The sequence below is a fragment of the Drosophila tropicalis genome, unplaced genomic scaffold, assembly GCF_018151085.1.
Source record: "Drosophila tropicalis isolate 14030-0801.00 unplaced genomic scaffold, ASM1815108v1 contig_1002, whole genome shotgun sequence".
In the NCBI taxonomy this organism is placed as follows: domain Eukaryota; kingdom Metazoa; phylum Arthropoda; class Insecta; order Diptera; family Drosophilidae; genus Drosophila; species Drosophila tropicalis.
Genome location: NW_027172360.1, coordinates 3055217 through 3076264, shown reverse-complemented (window position 1 = coordinate 3076264; position 21048 = coordinate 3055217). Strand labels below are relative to the sequence as shown.

Below are 21048 nucleotides of genomic sequence, written 5' to 3'. Positions count from 1 at the left end.
AAATTCCTAATTGCATCCTTGTGTTCGATTTTCCTTCTTATATTATTCCGCTTCATAAAAAGGGCCAACCACAACAATAAATTCAACGCCTTTTTTCCTAAATGGTATGGATAGATATAATAAAATAAGCAAATGCCAAGTCCGCAAAAGAAAAAAACTGGCAATGCGCCGAAAATAACAAAACCAAATGCAGGTGTAGCACCCCTAAGCGGGAATCGGTTTAAATTTCTTGCCGATCAGATAGACATTTAAACTGGCGCTATAGAAAAAGTTAAATCGTCGAGACTTCCGCCACTATACATCCGTAAAGCCAACTGCACAGCCTAGATTTCGAAACTAGCCGAAACATAAAAGAAATGAAATGTCAAACTCAAACTGAGTACAATTTCCGCATCATCAAAAAGTATCTCCGTTATGCTAATATGAACTTTTATACCTATATGTACCTTTTATACCAACTATAATCCAGTAAACACAACACAAGAAATATCAGAAGCGTTGGCCGAGAAAGGGTTTGCAGTTAAGTCCGTTGTCAAAATCATAAATAGAAACAAAGTCGCACAGCCGCTCTTTAAAATCGAGCTCCAACCAGATGCAAAGCGGTCAAAGCCAAATGAATTGCACCCCATCTATAACCTTCAGAGGAGCTTCATAAGAGATACCAACAACCTCAGTATAAAAACTGCCAAGAATACAACCACAGCTTTAACAATTAAGATCTTTGGTATTTGTGTGTTGGTATTTGTGCACCAAGGACAAAAATAGCGTCGCTCTAAGACTATGCAGTAACTGTGAAGGGAACCATACGTCCAACTACAGAGGATGTCCTGCCTTTAAGGATCTCAAGTCACACCTAAGCAGGTGCTAACCCCCAGCAGGACCAAAGGTCAAATACAACGCCTCCAAAACTACACCGGGGTATTCTCCAACAAGTCTGATAGATCATCTAATATGCCTGCTACAACCAGCTAGGGCTGGTTGGGATATTCTACAACATATCCAAAATTCATCCAAGTCGGTGATTCGCATACCTGAAGAAGGTATGTGAGAAGGAAATGACAGAGTAAACTACGCCCAAAGAAAATACATATAAAAGCTTAGTCCAACCAGCACTAAACATCCTCTAGTGAAAACCGACCCAACTTTAATCCCTCCTACAGAAACAGTTTCAACGATAACGGTGGACGGTTTACCACACATCTGGAAATGGTTTTGCAGTCAAATACAACCCCTTCGAGCACATTAACGGATAGTGACTACTCGGAACTTTAATCCGGGGAGATCTCTGCAGTTATTAAAAATCATTTTAAGCCTAGAAAAAAAAAGAGACTAAGTCTTAGCTTGTGGTCTTATTAGGCTAGTTTTAGTGAGTATATTATATTATATTTGTAGTTTTAGTATATTTTTTTTTATATTTGTATGTTCCAGTCGGAGACGTATAAATTTGATTTTCTCTTTCATTACTTCATCCTTGTATGTGAGATCATTTTTTATACTAGTTTTTTCTGAATTAATTAGTTCATATCAGTTGGATGTATTTGTGAAAGTATGATGTTGGTTTTTATGATACTATTTTTTTATTTGTTTTCATATATCTACATTATTGAAATTTGGTGTATAAGTAAAGGGAAAATGCCTAGTATATTTGCTATTTTATCAGCATACTCATCTCATTTTATGTCAATGTGGCTAGGGATCCACAGAAGGGAGAATTTTTGGGAATAGTCTTGTTAATAGATTTCGTATTTCAACAACGTAAGAAGAATTGTTGCTAATATTTTTTATGGCATTGAGGGAGGAAAGAGAATCTGGACAAATAAAGAATTTTCATTTTCATGTTTATAATAGTAATGTAGCTTCGTGTATGGCTATTAATTCTGAAGAAAACACATCTGTGTATATAAATGTTTCATTGTTCTGCCCTGATTTGTATTAAAGCAACTGCTGTCTATAGATATGTTTTAGAATACCCCGTCATTTGAAGCTGTGTCAAATATTTCGGCGCACTATTCTACATTTTCCAAAAAAAATCGAGTTTAAAGTTATAGCTTCGGTGGCTTATAGGTAAAACGCCGAGTGGTCTTCGAGCAGCACGGAGGTATAAGGGTTAGAGCACCTGCCTAAAAGTCAAGAAATCCTGTTTCAAACCCCGACCGAAACTAGTTAGTTTGGGGTTTTCATTGTTTTTTCCGCTTGAACGTTGTTGTTAAGTTCTTCGTGTTGAACTCTTTTAACGATTCTCTTTTCGGGAGTAATATATAATATAATTGTCGCTCGCGTGTTGAGACTCAGTGAGTGAGTGAATGACTGAATAAGTCAATTCAAAAAGTGTTGCAAACACTCTTTAAGAATTTTTTTTAATAAATAATATTTACTTTATATTTATTTTGCTTTTGTTTTTTAAGTAAAAAATATTTAATTTTTCTCCGATTATTCTTTTTTTCAAGCTTCAATCATTCGATTCACTTGATTAACTTGATTAACAATGGAAAAAATATTTGTTTGTTTGTTTAGTTTAGGAAATACATAGTTGTAAGCTATCAACCTTAAACTTTTTACAAGCACTAGCTACTACGGCCATCGGCTTATACGATAACCACATCCATACACTAGCCTGGGATTCGAACCCAGATCTCCATTGTTAGTTGCCTTAATGACAGGGCCACTTAGACAAAATAGAAAAAATAAAAACAACACAGTATAAATGAATTCAATTAATATTTCTTATTTATTTTGACTAATTGTTTAGCTTAATTAATAACAGAGAGTATAAATTGTCTGCTCCTATTGATCTCCGATGTTCACTCAGTATAAAATGAAGGGCTGAATGCCCGTTCTACTGACACTTGCGTTGCTGGTGTAGCTAGCACTACTTGTGCGAGCGCAGATAAATGCGGCAGTTTTCTATTGGTGCTCCGGTTTGGGTCCGTAACTACGCCCCCGGTCCAAATTGGATAGAAGGCGAAATTGTGGACCAGACAGGCCCCATTTCATACAACGTTCGTTTACATGATCGCCGCATTATTAAACGTCACTTCGACCAACTTCGCCATCGGGTTCCGCCTGTCGAAAGTACTCAAGACACGGAATCAATCGAACTACCTGCTGAGGATGCAGTCTCGATATCTGATGATATACCCGACTGTCCTGAATTGTCTGAACCGGCACCATTGTCCCCAGCTCCAGTGACTCCTCGCAGATCGAGTCGGAAAAGACAACCCCCGGAATTCTTTAACCCATCTGGGTGTTAAGGGGTGTTATGTATGTGACCCATCTCTAAGAAGCTGTTATCGTCGGACTGTTAAAAAGGTCTGTTAACAGCTGCACTTCTCAGTCGTTCTACTAATTGCTTCGGAACAACATCGGACTCCCCTGCTACAACTACGAGGGACTTCTACTACTGCGACTACTACTACAGCTACGAGGGACTACTACTATAACTACGAGGGATTGCTACTACCGCGACTACTACTACAGCTACGAGGGACTACTACTACCGCGACTACTACTACAGCTACGAGGGACTTCTACTACTGGACTTCTACTTCTACTACTATCACTACAACTACTACATATTCCAGATTTCTACTGTACAATTATCTATTAATAAACTATATATACATAAGTTTGCACAAACACAAAAACTTCATTAAAGAAATCTAAAATATTTGCATTCAATGGCAAGCGACCAAACATTTGCACAACGTACGACAGCAACTAATTTTATCCCTCATGAACGGCTTAAATCATATTTTTACCATTATCAGATGTTATTCTGTGTGTATAAATTCGATATTCTTTAAAACCATTCATATCACAAAGTTTTGTTTTTTATGTATATTTACCTGAATATTTGAGATCATGTTATTTCGTTGTCATGTAGGATTTCTAAAATTTGTTCTTTAATGTACATACATCCTAGTATGTACATACATATGCTAGCTGAATCATCCCTAGAGTTTTAACAACAATTTAAATTTTTGATAAAGTAAAACGAATCAATAGTAAATTCACTCTAAGTGTTGCTCTGTCCATTCTAGTGGCTACGTCGATTTTAAGGGACACAAGCTTTTCTTTTGCTAGAGCTCCTATGTTATCTTTAATAGCTCGCTCCTTCGCAGACAGAAAATTCATTATATTTCGCGAAGTTACGTGGTATAATAATTTCTCTGAATTCTTCACTATCCAGGAACAGAGATGGTTTCCCTTCTGTGGTGACAATTTTAACTAAGGAAGAAATAATTCCTTCTTCACCTGTGTGATATGATATTTTAATTTTTTTTTTTTTACCTTTGCAAAAAGGGTATATTAATTTTGGTCAGAAGTGTGCAACGCATAGAACGAAGCATCTCCGACCATACAAAGTATATATATTCTTGATCAGCACGACGAGACGAGTTCAAATAGCCATGCCCGTTCGTCCGTCCGTATGGATCAACGCAAACTCCTCCTAGACCGTAAGAGCTACAGAGCTGAAAGCTGCTGAGAGCACGTAGGCTTGTATATACTGCAGGGGTTGTATATCTCGGATTCAGCCGGATCGGACCACTATATCATATAGCTCCCATACAAACCCCAAAGTCACGAACAGTGACTTTTCTTAATAACTTCGTTAGTTTCTGTGCTATTATATACTATGAAACTTAATAATATACAGTTTATTACGCCTATAAACGGCTGTGCCAAATTTGATCAAGATCGGATGACTATATCATATAGCTCCCATACGAACGATCGGTTGAAAACAGTGACTTTTGTAAATTACTTCGTTACTTTTAACGCGATTGCTTTCAAATTAAACATTTGCTAGTTTAATATATCTGTTAATGACTGTGCCAAATTTGATAAAGATCGGGTGATTATATCATATAGCTCCCATAGGAACGATTTGTGGAAAACAGTGACTATGATCAATATCTTCGTTATTTCCTATGATTGTAAAACGTTCTTCCAGTTGCAAGGGTATACAAACTTTTACGCGGTCGAAGTTAGCCCCGGCCCTCTGGTTTTACTTTGTTTCCCTTCGGTGTTGTATATTTCCGCATATTTCGTTGTCAAATGTCCTTTTAAATTTGTGATATTAACTCCAGCCAATTTCGAACCACAAACGTAACATATCGACTTCTTTTCTTCCGGATTAAATTTAACGAATTTATGCATTTTTTTATTTAGCTCTCGTCCCATTTTGCATTGACCGTAAGCACTCAATTCACAAACGCAATTAAAATATTTCGAAAAGAGACACCAATCAAACAAAGAGTCAAGGTTTAGTGAAAAAGTGGACTCCAAGCTCTCAATTTATTGGAGAACGAACAGCATTGGGATCTGTGCATCAATGATGCATGCAACACTGCATATACACACCAAGTTCGCGCATTGTTTGCAATTATATTGCCTACTTGCTGTCCTTCTTTTCCAACTGAGTTGATGGGAACATATCGTTTGCATTTGGCTAAGGGTATTTTGCACAGAGTACGCCAAGAAAATTCCGACATAATAATGGAATTGACAGAAGACATTTACAATGAAACGTTAATAGACATTGAAGACAATTGCTTAGCTATGACATATAAAGTACTAAGTCAATTGGCCAGCCAAAATGCCAGCACCCACACGCAATGCGACTGCTTCGGTTGCTGTGGGCTTTCGCCGTGAGCAGACTTTCAACAGCGATGATCTTCAGTCATATGAGGCAATATTTCGAGTATGCAAACGATAAATAGTGGAGGTGGGGGCATCTTCATAGATGCTCTAGGGGGAACTAGGAAAACATTCCTCATCAGATTAATTCTGGCCAGGATTCGAGCAAAAAAGGACAGAGCTTTATATCTAGCTTCATCTGGAATAGCTGCGACATTATTACCTGGTGGAAGCAGTCGCTTATTCTGCGCTGAAGTTGCCATTGAACATGCATCATCGAGAATCCCATGTGCAACATATTAAGAGAAGCAGATATGGGAAAAGTATTGCAAAAATGTAAACTCATTGTTTGGGATGAATGCACGATGGCACATTAAAAATCGCTGTAGGCTCTTGATAGATCATTGCGGGACTTACTAAGAATCGCTCGAGAATTCGGCAATGCGTTGATATTGCTGGCAGGAGATTTCAGGCAAAAGTTTTCTGTAATTTCTCGAACGACACCAGCGAACGAAATAAAGTCTTACCTGAAACATTCAATATTGTGGCGACACGTACGTGTCCAGTTGCAGAACGAAGCTGAAGTATTCTCACAACAGTTACTGGACATTGAGAACGAGTGTGGGTGGGATAGGTGTGCCAATAATCATGCTCCGGTATATTACTCAGCCAAAACTCTGCAATTGATGAAGATTGCAGTTTCCCATTCGATTGGCATTCGCCATGACAATTAATAATGCTTAAGGTCAATCTCTGAAATTATGTGCTTTGGATTTACACATGGATAATTGTATGTTGCGTGTTCCCGTGTCGGTAAACCAGATAACCTTTATATTTACGCAGAGAATGGAAAAACAAAAAATATTGTATACCCACAAGTACTTTAGAATTAAACGTATTTAAAAGTTATACTTTGCTGCGTTCCTCATTTTTTATGCGTGCACCGACAAAATGCCAGAACGAAGCGTGTATCGATCGCAGCGCCATCTGCTGCAGGCGGGGGCACAGCGAAACGGAGATCGCTGTGTTTTCTTAATTACATTTTTATAATCGAAATGAATTCATTACTGTTGTGAAATGAAATAAAACTTTTCCTTTTCAAGTATTAAACAAAAGAAATAATAAATGTCTGTCTTAAGTTTTTGCCAAAGCACACAGTGCGAATTTTCGGGAGATGACTTTGGAATACTTTCATGCGCGCTTCTTAAAATGATTTTATTTAGATTTTCTGATTTTTTGTTAATGTTGTGGCTTACTGGTATGAAATAGTTGTAACTAATAGAGAGAGGTTCCAGTAAGGTGCATTGGTTTTAAAAAGAGGGGTATGTGTTGGTTTTAGAGGTTGGACTCTCTTAAATATATCACATAAAATTGACAAGTGGTCGCTACCAAAAAAGTCTGTTGCAATTGTCTATTCTGCTTTTAATGCATGATCGGCTGTACAAATCCTGAGATCTATGTGAGTTAGTGTGTTGTGTGAGCTCAGGTAATGAGTAATAAATTACTCTCAAGCAACCCCTTTTCTGTTATAAGCAGAGGAGCTCCATCTTCATCAGTTGAAGTCGCCTGTTATTAAAGTCGGAAGGCTATTAGGAATGCTTAGAACTGAGAAGAGGCTGTTTAGGTTTGTTTAAGAATAAACATCGTGTTCATCTGAAGCGGCTTCACCAAATCAGATGCACTAAAGAAAGCATAATACAACTGTACTTTTGTCACAAACAACTAATCTGGCATGTGACTAGAATGACAATCAGCCACACACATTGTAGAAAAACACTTGTGATTCTAAACTAACCCAAAAGATCACAACGGCAGGATGTCAAGTGTCCGATGCCGTGCCCAAAATAATAATAATTTTCAACCGAAAACATAGGTTTGAGTCTCATAAGAATAAGATATTTTAAGAACAATTATTACCTCCTAGAGCCTAAGATTCCCTATTCCTTCCCTCTTCTTTGAACAGATTTCAACGCAGATGGCATCAAAGTCCGCTTTTAAAATCCTTTCTCTATATTTTATAGATTAATGGATGAGAATCTCTCCACCATATGATTCTTAGGAGTTGAGAGTAATCACTATATAGCTGTTGGGGGTGGGGTGAAAATTGTGTGCTAAAATGTGTGTCTCTTGAAGGGCTATAATATGTAGCCTGCAGTACCTGCGCACTGTCAGTAAGACTTGAACTACAGTGAATATTTATGTAGCCATCAATCCCATTGTGTGATGTCGAAGATTGGGCATTGTGGGAATTGGAAGAGTTTTTTTTTTGCTACGCTGAAGTACGACGTGTATGATAACGAAGATTGGGCATTGTGGGAATTGGAAGAGTTGTTTTTTGCTACGCTGAAGTACGACGTGTGGGTGTCTTGAATTAAGGATGGAAATAGCAATACCTGTTGTTTAACAACTTTAGAAATTGTATATCATTTTTCGTTTTACGTAGGGTGTTTATTTTTTTTGCAATTAACACCGCTGCAAGCGAAGTCAGTAGATTTCTTAATAAATAACGGAGATATATTTGCCATTGAGTTATTATCACTGCGATTCATAATCAAAATCTTGTGCTCAAGCATCGATTTCAACTTATCAGGGTGTTCGACGGTCGGTTATGACAATGAAGATTATTTTCAGGTTTTTGTTTTATTTTATGCTTTAGGCTTTACTTTCTTTTCATGATTGGTTTGCGATAAGGAGCGAGCAAAGGAACTTTCCGTACACACATCGTGTCTGTTCAGAAGTCAGCTTGGAACTGTGTTAAGTATGTAGATTCAACAAATATATAAAGAAAATTAAAATAAACAGCAAATTGGATATTTCTAAGTACCATGGCATCACCAAACTTTCCGCAAATTCGAAATTTGAGAAAACTATTACGTCTTCCTTTCAGCACCTATCTAGATCCACTTTTTCCTCTTGTCAGCATGGCTTCATGAAAAGTCGTTCGTCGCATACCAATAATTTAGGGTTGACTACCCCTAAAAAGTGTCAAACAAATGTTATTTATACCGACTTTAGTAAGGCTTTCGATACCGTTCTATCATTCTTTGCTTCCCACGATACTTAACAACTTTGGGCTTTTCCCCGAAACTATTGGCTTGGTTAAAATCGTATCTTATTGGTAGAACCAAAAATGTGTCTTTTTGTTTCTCAATATCTAAAGCTATACGAATTATCTCAAATGTACCCCACGACTGTCAGCTGGGCCCACTGTTATTGGAGATATATGAATATTAAACACAAGTTTTGGGTCAAAAATTACGCCTTAATCTTAAAATGATGATACAATGACAATAATAATTTATAAATGACCTGCCCTTAGCCTTAGTTCATTTATTGTCATTGTCTGCATTCCTAGCTCAATTTTTACTAATTTCTACTAATTTACTAGACAGTCTATATTTTTGTGTTCCCTCACGTCGGACCAGAAACTTTTTTCCTAGGTTCACCTTAGTAGATGTCTGACTAACTAATCTCTTCACTTACTTTTTCGTGTTCTTTGCCAATTTTTATTTTGTATATTAAACTGTAATTCAGTTATTTGGTGCCTGGTGTGACTTTACTTTATTCTGTTTGTTTTTTCTCTGCGTTTCATTACCGTTCCCCTTCTGATATATATATATCTAAGTTAAACTACGCCCATGCAGGGCCCCTCTGTTGATTATCTTCGTTACGCCCATGGAGAGCATATTAAAAATATAAAATAAGCCATGATAATTCTTTTGACAGACGATACTCGCGATCTCGTTCTGGCTACCGACTTGAGGGGAGAGGGCAATCTCTCAGCATCGGCCGCTGCGCCGTATGCCGACGCGAAATGAAAAAGCAAAGGACTGGAAAGCGAAAGAGAGGGACAGAGATCGTTAGGATATAAGTGGGCAGAGCAATGGTGGGTTTGAACAGAGAGATAGAATTAGAGAGAAATCACTTCGCAAGTGACCACCAAAGTGTAAAGTTGAGAAGGGAAAAAGTAACCGCAGTAACAAAGACATCAGTCAGTGGAAAATAAATTATCAGGTGAGCCCATTTCCTAAGATCCTCTTTTAACTTGAGTGCGGTAAGGACCCAAATGAACAAATCATGTTGAGAAATTAGTTAATTATTAATAAAAATCTGTGCTCTTATCACTTAACCCACTTTGCATTTTTTTGTTACCAAAGCTATGTCTACCCTTTCCCCTCCCCTTCTCCTTTGTCGCATAACATTTTGAGTGGAGCCGAAGGATCAGCGGACTTCGGCAGGATGAGTTATTCTCATTCAGACTCTGGAGACTGAGAATTATACCCCAGCCAGAGCTTCCTTAAAATCGGAAGCCATAACACTAGTGACAGCTCGCCTGAAAAACAAGTCGCACGTCTTATTTTTATCACACCACCTTTGAAGTTTTCTTTTTTAAAATTCGTTAAATCTTTTCGTAAAACAAATTGGTAATTTTTAATTGCTAATTTGGGGTATCCCTGCAAAGAGCGTAAATTAAGTTTGGAATTAATTTAATTCAGAAGTGTTCAACCCATAGAAGGAAGAATATCAAATCATATAGTATCATATAGTATCATATATATTCTCGATTAGCATAACGAACACGGGACCGTTAAAGGTACAGGGTTGAAATTTTTCATTTAGTCTTATATACATTGCACAGGCTGTATATATCGGTTTCAGCCGGATGAGAACACTATATCATATAGTGACTTTTCCACATAACTTCTTTATTTTCTGAGCTACTGTTATAAAAAATTAATATTTCTTAGAGTTGCTGTATCTTGTTGGCAGTAAAAAGCAACCAATGTAGTGTTGCCGTAGTTTGGCGAAGAATACTCCCAGTGTAGTCTGGGAGGCATTGTAGGTCACAGTCATTTCAACTGAAGATTTATTATGATTAAAGGTGCTTAAGGACAAGAGACATACCGTTACCTCCAGCAGGGCTCCTGTACGGTAAATTTTTTTTGTACATAAGAAGCTGAAGGTCGTCGATGGGGTACACTGCGTTTGGGTCTAACCGCTTTGCATCTCTGGGCAACCCATATCTCTTGCATTAGAGCCGATACATCTATATCTTAATACAATCTAAAGACATTTACTGCCTTTTATGTGGTTAGTACTCAAGAATTTTTTATAACACGACATGGAACACGAAAGCAAAATGTCGGCAACACGAACTACTTAAAATTTAACTTTGTGTGCAAACTTACCGATATACTTGTTCCTTCTGTAAACGCTGCAGTATTTCTTATAATGTCGTCGGAGTGATGATGATAATAGAATTGGGGCTTTTGAGTCTGCGAGTATTTTCGAGTACTATTGTTGATAACTTCGACATCATAATGGACAACATTACTATTTGTCGATCTGCTATATTTACTATAAAATATTTCCGTAAAATTTAGTGTGGTAAATTCACTGGGATAGACGTAAAACGTTGCTATTAATGCACCACATATGCAGATATGGAAAAGAAAGCAAGTCCATATGAGATTAATCTAAAGAAAAGATACAAAATATAACAGTGACAATTTCGTTCATGTTGTTCACTCAATACCTTTTTTTGCGTCCATACTTCGTAAAACTAGTAAATGGTACTAGCGAAATAGTTATAAATGCTCCACATGTAACTCCCGTAAATAGAGCAAAGAAGTTTAATTGATATGGCAAAGTTCCAATCGCAAATAATACGGCACATAACATTATTAATTTGAACAGTGCCACATGTGGTTTATGCAAATGGTTCCAATGCATTAAAATTAGAAGAGCTATAAGCGAAGATACAACACCACAAAGAGAAGCAGATGGCCCAACCTGTTAAAAATATACAATTTTAATATCTAAATTCACACTTAAATACAATGAGTTTACTGTTTGTTAAAAGAAATTTGGTTGAATTTGTGCTAATATTAAAACAAAAAACCAGAGGGCCGGGCTAACTTCGACCGGGTCAAAATTTGTGTACCCTTGAAACTTTTTTGGTAACTTTTTCCTTACCTATTAGCCATCAATGTGGATAAACGTTTTATCTAAAAATGCTTATGTTTGCGAAAGAATGGCACACAATCATAGGCAATAACGAAGATATTGATCATAGTCACTGTTTTCCACCGATCGTTCCTATGGGAGCTATTTGATTTAGTCACCCGATCTTTATCAAATTCGGCACAGTCATTAACAGATATATTAAACTACAAATGTTTAATTTAAAAGCAATCGCCTTAAAAGTAACGAAGTAATTTACAAAAGTCACTGTTTTCGACCGATCGTTCGTATGGGAGCTATATGATATAGTCATCCGATCTTGATCAAATTTGGCACAGTCGTTTATAGGCGTAATAAACTGTATAATATTAAGTTTCATAGTATATAATAGCACAGAAACTAAGTTAAGTTATTAAGAAAAGTCACTGTTCGTGACTTTGGGGTTTGTATGGGAGCTATATGATATAGTGGTCCGATCCGGCTGAATCCGAGATATACAACCCCTGCAGTATATACAAGCCTACGTGCTCTCAGCAGCTTTCAGCTCTGTAGCTCTTACGGTCTAGGAGGAGTTTGCGTTGCACACTTCTGCCCAAAATTAATATACCCTTTTTGCAAGGGTATAAAAATTTAATTTTACACGTCGAACGAGTTTGAGTGCCTTGGTTGTCTTTTCAGTTGTTCTGTTCGCTGTTGCAAATACGGCTTTTAGTTAGAGAAAGTTCACAAGAATAACAACACGATGCGAATACAATGCTTTTTAAAATACTTAGAAGCTGCTTGTGTGCGAATTATTATATTAATTCTAGTCTGAAGCGACTCTTATTAAAGTGTCCTAATTTAAAATACTTAGGATAAGAAATTATAGTAACTTAACCATTGTTAAGATTATATGTTCAATGAAAGACGTTAGTAATTTTTGAATTAATTAATCTTTATTTGTTTATATATAAATAGGCACTAGCACATAAACCAGTGACTCAAAGTTGTCGCAACCAACACATAAATTGGGTGGACCTCGGAGTGAGATTACAAAGGTAGAGATGGGGGCCAAAGACACAGCGATGCACACCCGATGTAACTACAATTGGTATCTGATCCTACTAAGAATAATGCATTTCTTTTATAGTAAAGCTAGAGAGCTCACCAGTGTATAGTTCGACATAGTGTTAGGTCAGCAAAATACGTCTTTATTGATAATAGCTAACCATAGCAGCTTAATTAACTAGTTCTTTATTGTTAACTACTGACCATATCAGATCTACTTATGACTGATGAGCCAACGATATCTATAATCGGGTTACATACTAATCTGGACATACATTTTCCTTTGTTCTATATTATGATTGTCTTATTTTTACCTTATTTTATATAATCTAACCACCAACATACTCCAGGCCGTTGAGCACTTTTTCAACGTTATACAACGTTGACCGCGAAATTGATGGGGTCTGGGTTTGCTGCAGCAGGAGTCTGTATAGGATTGACCATCCTCACGGTTGTCTGCTCTGGACCAATGTGCCTTGGGGGTTGGGGGCTTCTCCTTATTCCGTATACCATCACGAGAACCAATGGTATTGTTAGCGCTACGTAGGAGACGATAACCTGTTATTCGGATAGCAGAACTCCTTGCTGGACACGTTGGGTCTAGAATTAACAATCCAGTCTTCTTTATAGTGACACCTTGTATATTATCGTCACAGGTCACTGCGAGTTCAATTGGTCTGGTGGTGGCAAAAATCCACTGATTTTTGTGATACATGTCGTACCACACGAATGACCTGTTTGTGTGTTGTATCTGACAGCTGGAACTCACAGTTGCTATTAGCCGTAAACGTCGTATGTTTATCAAAAAAAATATATTGCTTGTTGTTGAGCTGATCGCATTGTTCCAAATCTGCTCTTGACAGCTCAATGTATTGATTCTGCTCTTTGTTGGCAGCAATAATGGGAATTTTAATGTTCATGATTACAATTCCATAAGTTCCAATTGCTGGAATGGGTATCAGGGTATACAGTTGCACTGCCTGCGTAGCCACTAATGGAAACGTGACTTTAAATATCAAATGGTTGTTGCGATTGTGCCTTGTGCCTTCATTAAGCCGTATAATTGCAAGACGTCGTTATCTGGAACTGCCAAATCCAAACCAAACGGAAGATGTCTCTTAAGTTGGTTCAGATGTTCCCGAAGCTGGCCTGGTGATAGTAGTAACGGGCTTATTTTGATATGATGGGCATCTGTGACTACTCGGGAAATTTCGGTATGAGCTCGTTGCAATTACCCTGCAATCACTGTCATCTGGGTAGTTGCATTATCCTGGACCTTGGTTATGTCGTTTATTTGTTGTTCCATTAGTTTCATCTGATTTGCAATTGTGGCTTCGTCTCGCTTAATGATATTTATCTTTGAGTCAATTAGGGATATCTGGTTTTGCAGCAAATTCAATAAGTAGTCTTCATTTGATTTAACCTTTCGTATAGCGCCTGACATCTCTGTTGCATACTTGGAGTCCAGCACACCGAATAAGCCGTTCGCAATGTTTCCAATTATATTTAATATTGATCGTCGTTGGCGTTCTATGTGAAGGAGATCGTTTCCTGTCTGTGGCTCTGAGTTGACATGCTCGAAATGTCTCTGCATTACGGTGCAAGCCTCTGGAACCTTCATTACCAAGCATATTTCTCCAACTACTTTACTATTCCGTGTGAAAATGTCTTCAGGTCTGCCCAATATGGTTCGAGATCTTAATATGCCACAATAGCCCAGTCAGACATTGCCATCCTTCCTGTGCCAATACTTCCATACTATATGCCTGGTTTGGGGTTGAATCGAGTTATGTTAGTCCTTTAAGCAAATGCTTTAAGAAGTAACAACAGCATTAGGCAGATTCTCATTGCCAACGGTGGCAGACCGAAAGCCTACTAATGGTTCTTCGATTAATACGTGGCCTGGGGTTAAAGCTGTGAAGTTGTTGGGATCGTCTTAGTTTGGCGTTAATGGACGAGAGTTCAGCACTGCTTCAACATTGACAATGATGGTAGACAGTTCTTCAAACGTTAAGTTTGCTGTCGATATGTTTTTCAACAGTAAATGCTTAGAGGACTTTACCGCAGTTTCCCATAATGCTCCGAAATGTGGAGACCGTAGTGGTATGAACTTAAATTGCACTCCTTTTTGCTTGCAAAATTCCCTGATAATACCTGCTGCCTTTTCTGAGTGAATTGTACCACAAATGAGGAGGTGGACAGGTCTCCGACCAACGCCTTGGTTGCAAAACATACAAAAGAGATATGGATTCCTTGTTTCCATTGCTACTGGTGCTTGTTGTAGCCGAGTTGCTACTCGTATGATTAAATGTTAAATGTGGAAATGTGATGCCCGTGAGATAATCCAAGACAGTACTACTGTTGAGTCTGACCAGAGAAATGATTAAACATTTTCTGATCCTAATTGGAGATACTGCCGCATGATACGCCTTTTCTGATGCATCAACAAATGTATGCAGTTCCTTAGTAGTTTGGACCTAGGCATCAAAAATATGCCTTCATGTGGTTTAATGCCTGTACATCCTCTTTGTAGGCATCATCCATCTCAATTCGTTCGGTAGCAACATGTTGAAGAAACATTTTCGCTCTTACCACTACCGGTGCGACCAGCCCTAGAGGATCGAAGGTTTGACCGACTTTAGATAGCATCACTAGTCCGGTTATTCGTTTTGTATGCCTTTGAGCCTTTTCACATAATTCATCTTCTTTGGGTGCCCATCTGATTCCCAATGTTTTCACACTTGTTTGTTCCAGTGTGTCACTGAGATTGATGTCAGCAATCGTATCTTTCTTTGGAATTTCTTTCAGAATTTGACTGCTATTTAAACACCATTTTTAAGTTGAAACCTGAAGGTCTCAGGATTTCTAGAAGATTCTTGTCTTATTTGCAAAGCTTCTAGTAAACTGTCTATTTGCAAAGCTTCTAGTAAACTGTCTACTCCTGTGAGACAATCATCAACATAAAAGTCATTTTTTAATGCTAATGCTCCAGAAGATAATTTTTCCAAGTTTTTCATCCCTAAAATGGGGCTGATGTGGTTTCAAAGATCACAGTTTTTAAACGATAAAACTTAAGTCCTTGACTTGGATCCCCTCTCCACACAATCATCTGATTAAATTGATCGGCAGGGCTTATCCAAACTTGTCGATACATTTTTTCAATATCCGCAGTGAACACATATTTGTGTGTCCTGAACCGCAGAAAAATTGAGAAGAGTTGACTCTGTACAACTGGTCCAGGATATAAAATGTCGTTCAGTGACTTTCCTGATGACGTTTTGCATGATGCATCAAATACCACTCTTAGCTTGGTGGTGGTACTTTCTGGCTTTAGTACACAGTGATGCAGTATAAAGTAATGGTGCTTGGGAATTTATTCTACCATTACCTGCTTCATATGTTCAAGATGTTCATATTCTGATATAAATTTCACATACTCCTGTTTTATGTCAGGGCTCAATCGCCGCTCTAACGACATGAATCTTCTTATGGCTACTTCCCGAGATTCTCCAAGAGATGACGCCTCTTCAGCAAATGGAAGCTATACAATTAGTTGATTGCCCCCCGCCGTGTGTAGGTTATCAAGGAAGAATCTTTCACAATACTCTTCCTCCGGACTCCTGTACCTTTTCATTGGCTCTAGTGTGCCTAGCTGCCAGAATCTTTCTAGAGATTCCTCTGCTAGTAACAGTAAATGCAGCTGACGTTGACATATTAATTCTGCCAGTGACAATCCATCCAAACTCTGAATTTTGTAATGTTGGACGGTTTCAATTGCCCCGTCTTCTTTCTGGTAACAGTATAGCATAGTGATCATCAGCTCCCAACAGCATATCAATTTTTCATGGTTTTTCAAATGTTGGGTCCGCTAAGTGAATGTTGTCTGATAATGTGACTTTCTGCGTTAATTGTTCTGTGGGTTGGTCACCTATTATGTGGGGCAATACAAATGCCTTAACTAGCATTGCGAACTTGTTGTATCTTGACCTTACAACCAAGCTTTCTCGCGCCTTGCTTATCTGTGGTTGACCACCCACTCCATTTATGTGCACATGAGTCTCGTTAATTTTTAACGATAACTTCTTTACAAGTCTCTCTGAAACGAGATTTACTTGGGAGCCGCTATCCAGGAGTGCTCGAAATTCTCCTCTCCTTTCATTGATCCCTTTTACCACTACCTTGGCCGTTGCCAACAGGGTGTATTTTCTGCCAATTCCATACGCAGAAGCTGCAGAAGCGGAGGTAGCAACTTGGTTGCCTGTTTCTAAATGCAACATTGTGTTATGTTTTTTATCGCATTTAAAGCATACTCTCCAAGAGCATTTTTTTGCCATATGGTCCGGCTTGAAGCAATTGACACACAATTTGTGTCTCTGCACCCAATTATGCCACTTTGCTGCGGATTTGATTTTAAACTTTTTACATTGAAAGAGTTTGTGCTTTGCTTTTTCGCAGAAAGCTCACAATGTACTGTTTGTCCCAGATGCTGTTGCGCATGTCTTCTTTGGGTTTAGTTTTTCAATGCTGCGATTTTCGTTTCTTGGTGTCCCGATTGCCTCCAATGTTAGGAACCGCTGTTCCAAGAAGGATAGGAAATCCTTTACTTCTTGCAGATTCCTTGTGTTGGATAGAGATTGCTCATATAGTGCGTGGTTGAATCTATCCAATGACGATTGACGCCCACCTTTTTTAAGGCTTGCAATGATTTAAAAAAGTTATCATGCAAATTCTGACTATGCAATATTGACCAAGCATTGTTGTAATTGGCCTCTGTTAATTCCAGGTGTCATATCAATCTCTCTGCTTCTCCATGAACCACCTTTTTATAGATATCATGAAAGTGTTGCCATTTCAGATAATCCCTATCAAATTTTGGATTGGGAATTTTGGGTAGTTGCAATGATTGTATCGATTGCAATACAGGCGGTGGTTGTATCACTACATTGTCTGCTGGTGCCACACAGAATTTGAGCATTATATTTTCTGCGGCCACAAACTTATTTATATTATATCCGGCTTCGGCTGGATTTTCAGCTAGCCGATGAATCTCATAATGGATTTCTTCAATTTGCGTGCATAGTTTGTCGACTACCGATTGTAATTCTCGTTAGCGAACTTGCCTCTCCAGTTGTATCTTTGCCAAATGGTCCTTACACTCGCCCACTGTATTAGTTACAACCGCCTTCATTTTGTTGAAATAGTCCGTTACAAAGTAGTCATCTTCTGTTGGCTTGTTATTTAATTTGTCCATTAGCTCCTGATAACTTTTCTCGAAGTTCTTCCACATGTATTCCAGGAGCTCAAGTTTCTCCTTGAAATAAGATAACTTTGTTTTAATGGCGTTAGAATCCTTTTTTCTATTCCGAATGAAGGCCTGAATTGCCTCTCCTCGCTCTGTCTGCTGCTTATAAAACTTCTTCATGTTCTTTTATATTCTTATGTACTTGCTTATTTGTACTAGTACTTGATCCGATGGGAGTTTATTTATTTCACAAAGACAGGGAACGCTCCGACTCGTTCCTAAAATTGGTCAAGTCTAGCACAGTCTTTTATTTGTTATATCTTTTCGAAAACTGCTGACTGATGCCAAACTTGTGCGTACTATCTGGGTTACTGACCGAGTGCACTAGGTAGTGCAACAGAAATGAACAAACTTTGTTTTATATAAAAATAACTTTTATGATTTGGTCGCCTTGTTGATACAAATCGTTGTTAAATGTTTTTGACAAAATGATCGCCTAGTTTATCAACTTTTATTCAATGGGTATGCACTGCTACCCCGTTGTGGAAAACCAGCTCTAAGTTTTCTAATAAATTGTTTAGTCGCCAAGTTGGCTACGCAATGATTGGCAAGTTAATTAATTGCGAAGTTTTAGTCGGGACCCCAAATTGATGTGGAATGTTCATCAATGTCCAAAGCGTGCAAAGATAGTAGTCGCCTAGTTGACCAGTTTCCTTGTTGTATGATAGATTGGTCGCCTGAGTTCAGCAAGTCTGTTACTCTTTCAACTTGGAGCAGCCAATGTCGGGGTCACCAAACTGCTGACCATATCAGATGTACTTATGACTGATGAGACATCGATATCTATAATCGGGTTACATACTTATTTTGACATACTTTGCCATTTGTTCTATATTATAACTGTCTTAATGTTATTTTATTTTATATATTCTAAACACCAAGAGATAATATGTGACCAGTTGAAAAGAAATTCGATGTTAAGTTTTTATCTTTCTTTTGAAAGTGTTACGATGTATAAATAATGAAGAGGAGGTGCTATTCTTGCCAGCCACGAAGACAACTGCTCCCAAGCTGTGTTCGGATGTTGCACCAGGTTTATGTAGATAAGTTCTTACAATTTCGGTGATCCGTATCCCTATTAACTTTTGGTTTTATTCGCTGTTGACTTGGTGCATAACTACCAAGCAACACTTTTAGAGCCTTTGTAAGAGTTCTTTCGATGGCACCTGGTATAGACAAAAGTATCCTCATTTGCACATTACAAATTTGCTTTAGGTTTGTAGCCTTAGCGATAGCTGACCACCAGGCCAGAATAATTAGTGAAATGACCCAGTGGTCCGTCTAGCTGAGAGCCCTGCATAGAATAGAGAGCATTGTTGGCCTTCTTTGACCTTTTTTCAACTTCGGCCTTTTAGAGATGCTATGTTTATGAGTAAGTAGAAATCCCGCTGGTTAAGATCCGTTGTCTCTTCACTTTGAAGCGACTGAGCCTTGAGATCAGTTACTGTCTTCGATGGCGGGAGAATAACTCATCCCGACGAAAACCACTGATCCTTCGGCTCCACTTCAAAATGTTAGGGGACTGGGGTAAAGGGAAGAGGATAGGGAAGGCGTAGGTTTTGTAAAAAAAAAATTCAAGAGTGTTAACTAAGTGTTTAAGAATAAACATCGTGTTCATCTGAAGCCGCTTCAACAAATCAGATGCACTAAAGAAAACATAATGCAATTGTATTTTTGTCATAAACAACTAATCTAGCATATGACTAGAATTACAATCACCTCACACATTGTAGAAAAACACTTGTAATTTAAACTAACCCAAAAGATCAGAACTGCAAGATGTCAAGTGGCCGAAGCCGTGCCCAAAATAATAATAATTTTCAACCCCCGAAAACGTGGGTTTGAGTCTCATTAGAATAAGATATTTTAGAAGAATTGTTACCTCCTAGAGCCTAAGATTCCCTTTATAAACTCCATACTTTTGTTAATAAGGTCAGTTCATATTTTGAATTCAACCAATGAATGGGTTATTCTTCTTCTCCGAAATCCCTATTCATTTCGGTCGTTTGAGCCGGATCGATCATGTTTGGTCCTTCGATAAGAAGGAACTCTGTAGTTTTCCCCCACCAGTGGTAAGAGACTCAGAGGTTCAATCAGCTTCTTAAGAGTCTGAGATCTTTTGCAAGTGTAATTGCTAAGACCAGCTAAAGCAAAGCAAAATATTATTGCTTAATCAAAATGCGTGCGCCTGAATTCAAGGGCAGTTCGGCTAGTGGAGCAACTGTAGTAATTTCGGCAGTCGGAGTGTTTTGGTTTTTGGCGTTTTCGAAGCCGTAATATCGAAAGTATAACAAAAACATCGAGTCTGTGTATGTACACTAGGCAACAAAGATCAGCAGCAGAACAATGAAACAGTTGCAAAGAGGCAGCAGGTAAGCAGCCGAACAACAGCATAGTTGCAGAAACGAGGAGGATGGTGCCAGGTGGCCGCAGGAACAGATCAGAGAGGCGAGCGGAGTCCCAACGAGTTTAAGGAGAGGCGAGCGGAGGCAAATCATGGTTTTCTAACAATTTAAAGGTCGCCTAAATCAAAAACTAACTACTATAAAAATAAAATCCAAAACGTCACATTTTGCTGCACCTTGCAGAATGTTTATCTGAAGCGGCTTAACCAATTCAGATGCACTACAGAAAATATAATACAACTGTAATTTTGTCATAAACAACTAATGTAGCATATGACTAGAATTACAATCAGCCTCACACATTGTAAAAAAAAAACACTTGTAATTTTAAACTAACCCAAAAGATCACGACGCCAGGATGTCAAGTGGCCGAAGCCGTGCCCAAAATAAGAATAATTTTCAACCCCCGAAAACGTGGGTTTGAGTCTCTTTAGAATAAAATATTTTAAGAACAATTGTTACCTCCTTGAGCCTAAGATTCAATATATAAACTCCATACTTTTGTTTTTTGTCAGTTAATATTTTGAATTTAACGAATGAAGATTGGGTTATTCTTCTTCTCCGGAATCCCTATTCATTTTGGTCCTTCGATAAAAAGGAACTCTGTAGTTTTTCCCCACCAGTGGTAAGAGACTCAGAGAATGAATCAGCTCCTTAAAGTCTGAATTCTTGTGATAAGATGAGCTAAAG

The 21048-nt window shown here is 38.1% G+C and overlaps 1 protein-coding gene across 2 annotated transcripts in view; it reads right to left on the bottom strand.

The window, feature by feature from the left end:
• rho-5 (rhomboid-5) overlaps nt 1–21048 on the bottom strand; it is a 289374-nt gene that overhangs the window by 95693 nt on the left and 172633 nt on the right. Inside the window, exons 5-6 of one of the 2 annotated variants that reach the window (XM_068285447.1) lie at nt 11178–11433; nt 10830–11119 (exon numbers count right to left, since the gene is read on the bottom strand). In XM_068285447.1, the coding sequence (XP_068141548.1) occupies nt 10830–11119; nt 11178–11433 (546 nt within the window). Of the gene's footprint in view, nt 1–10829; nt 11120–11176; nt 11434–21048 lie in introns of those variants that run through there. The other variant, XM_068285525.1, reaches the window with a different exon arrangement.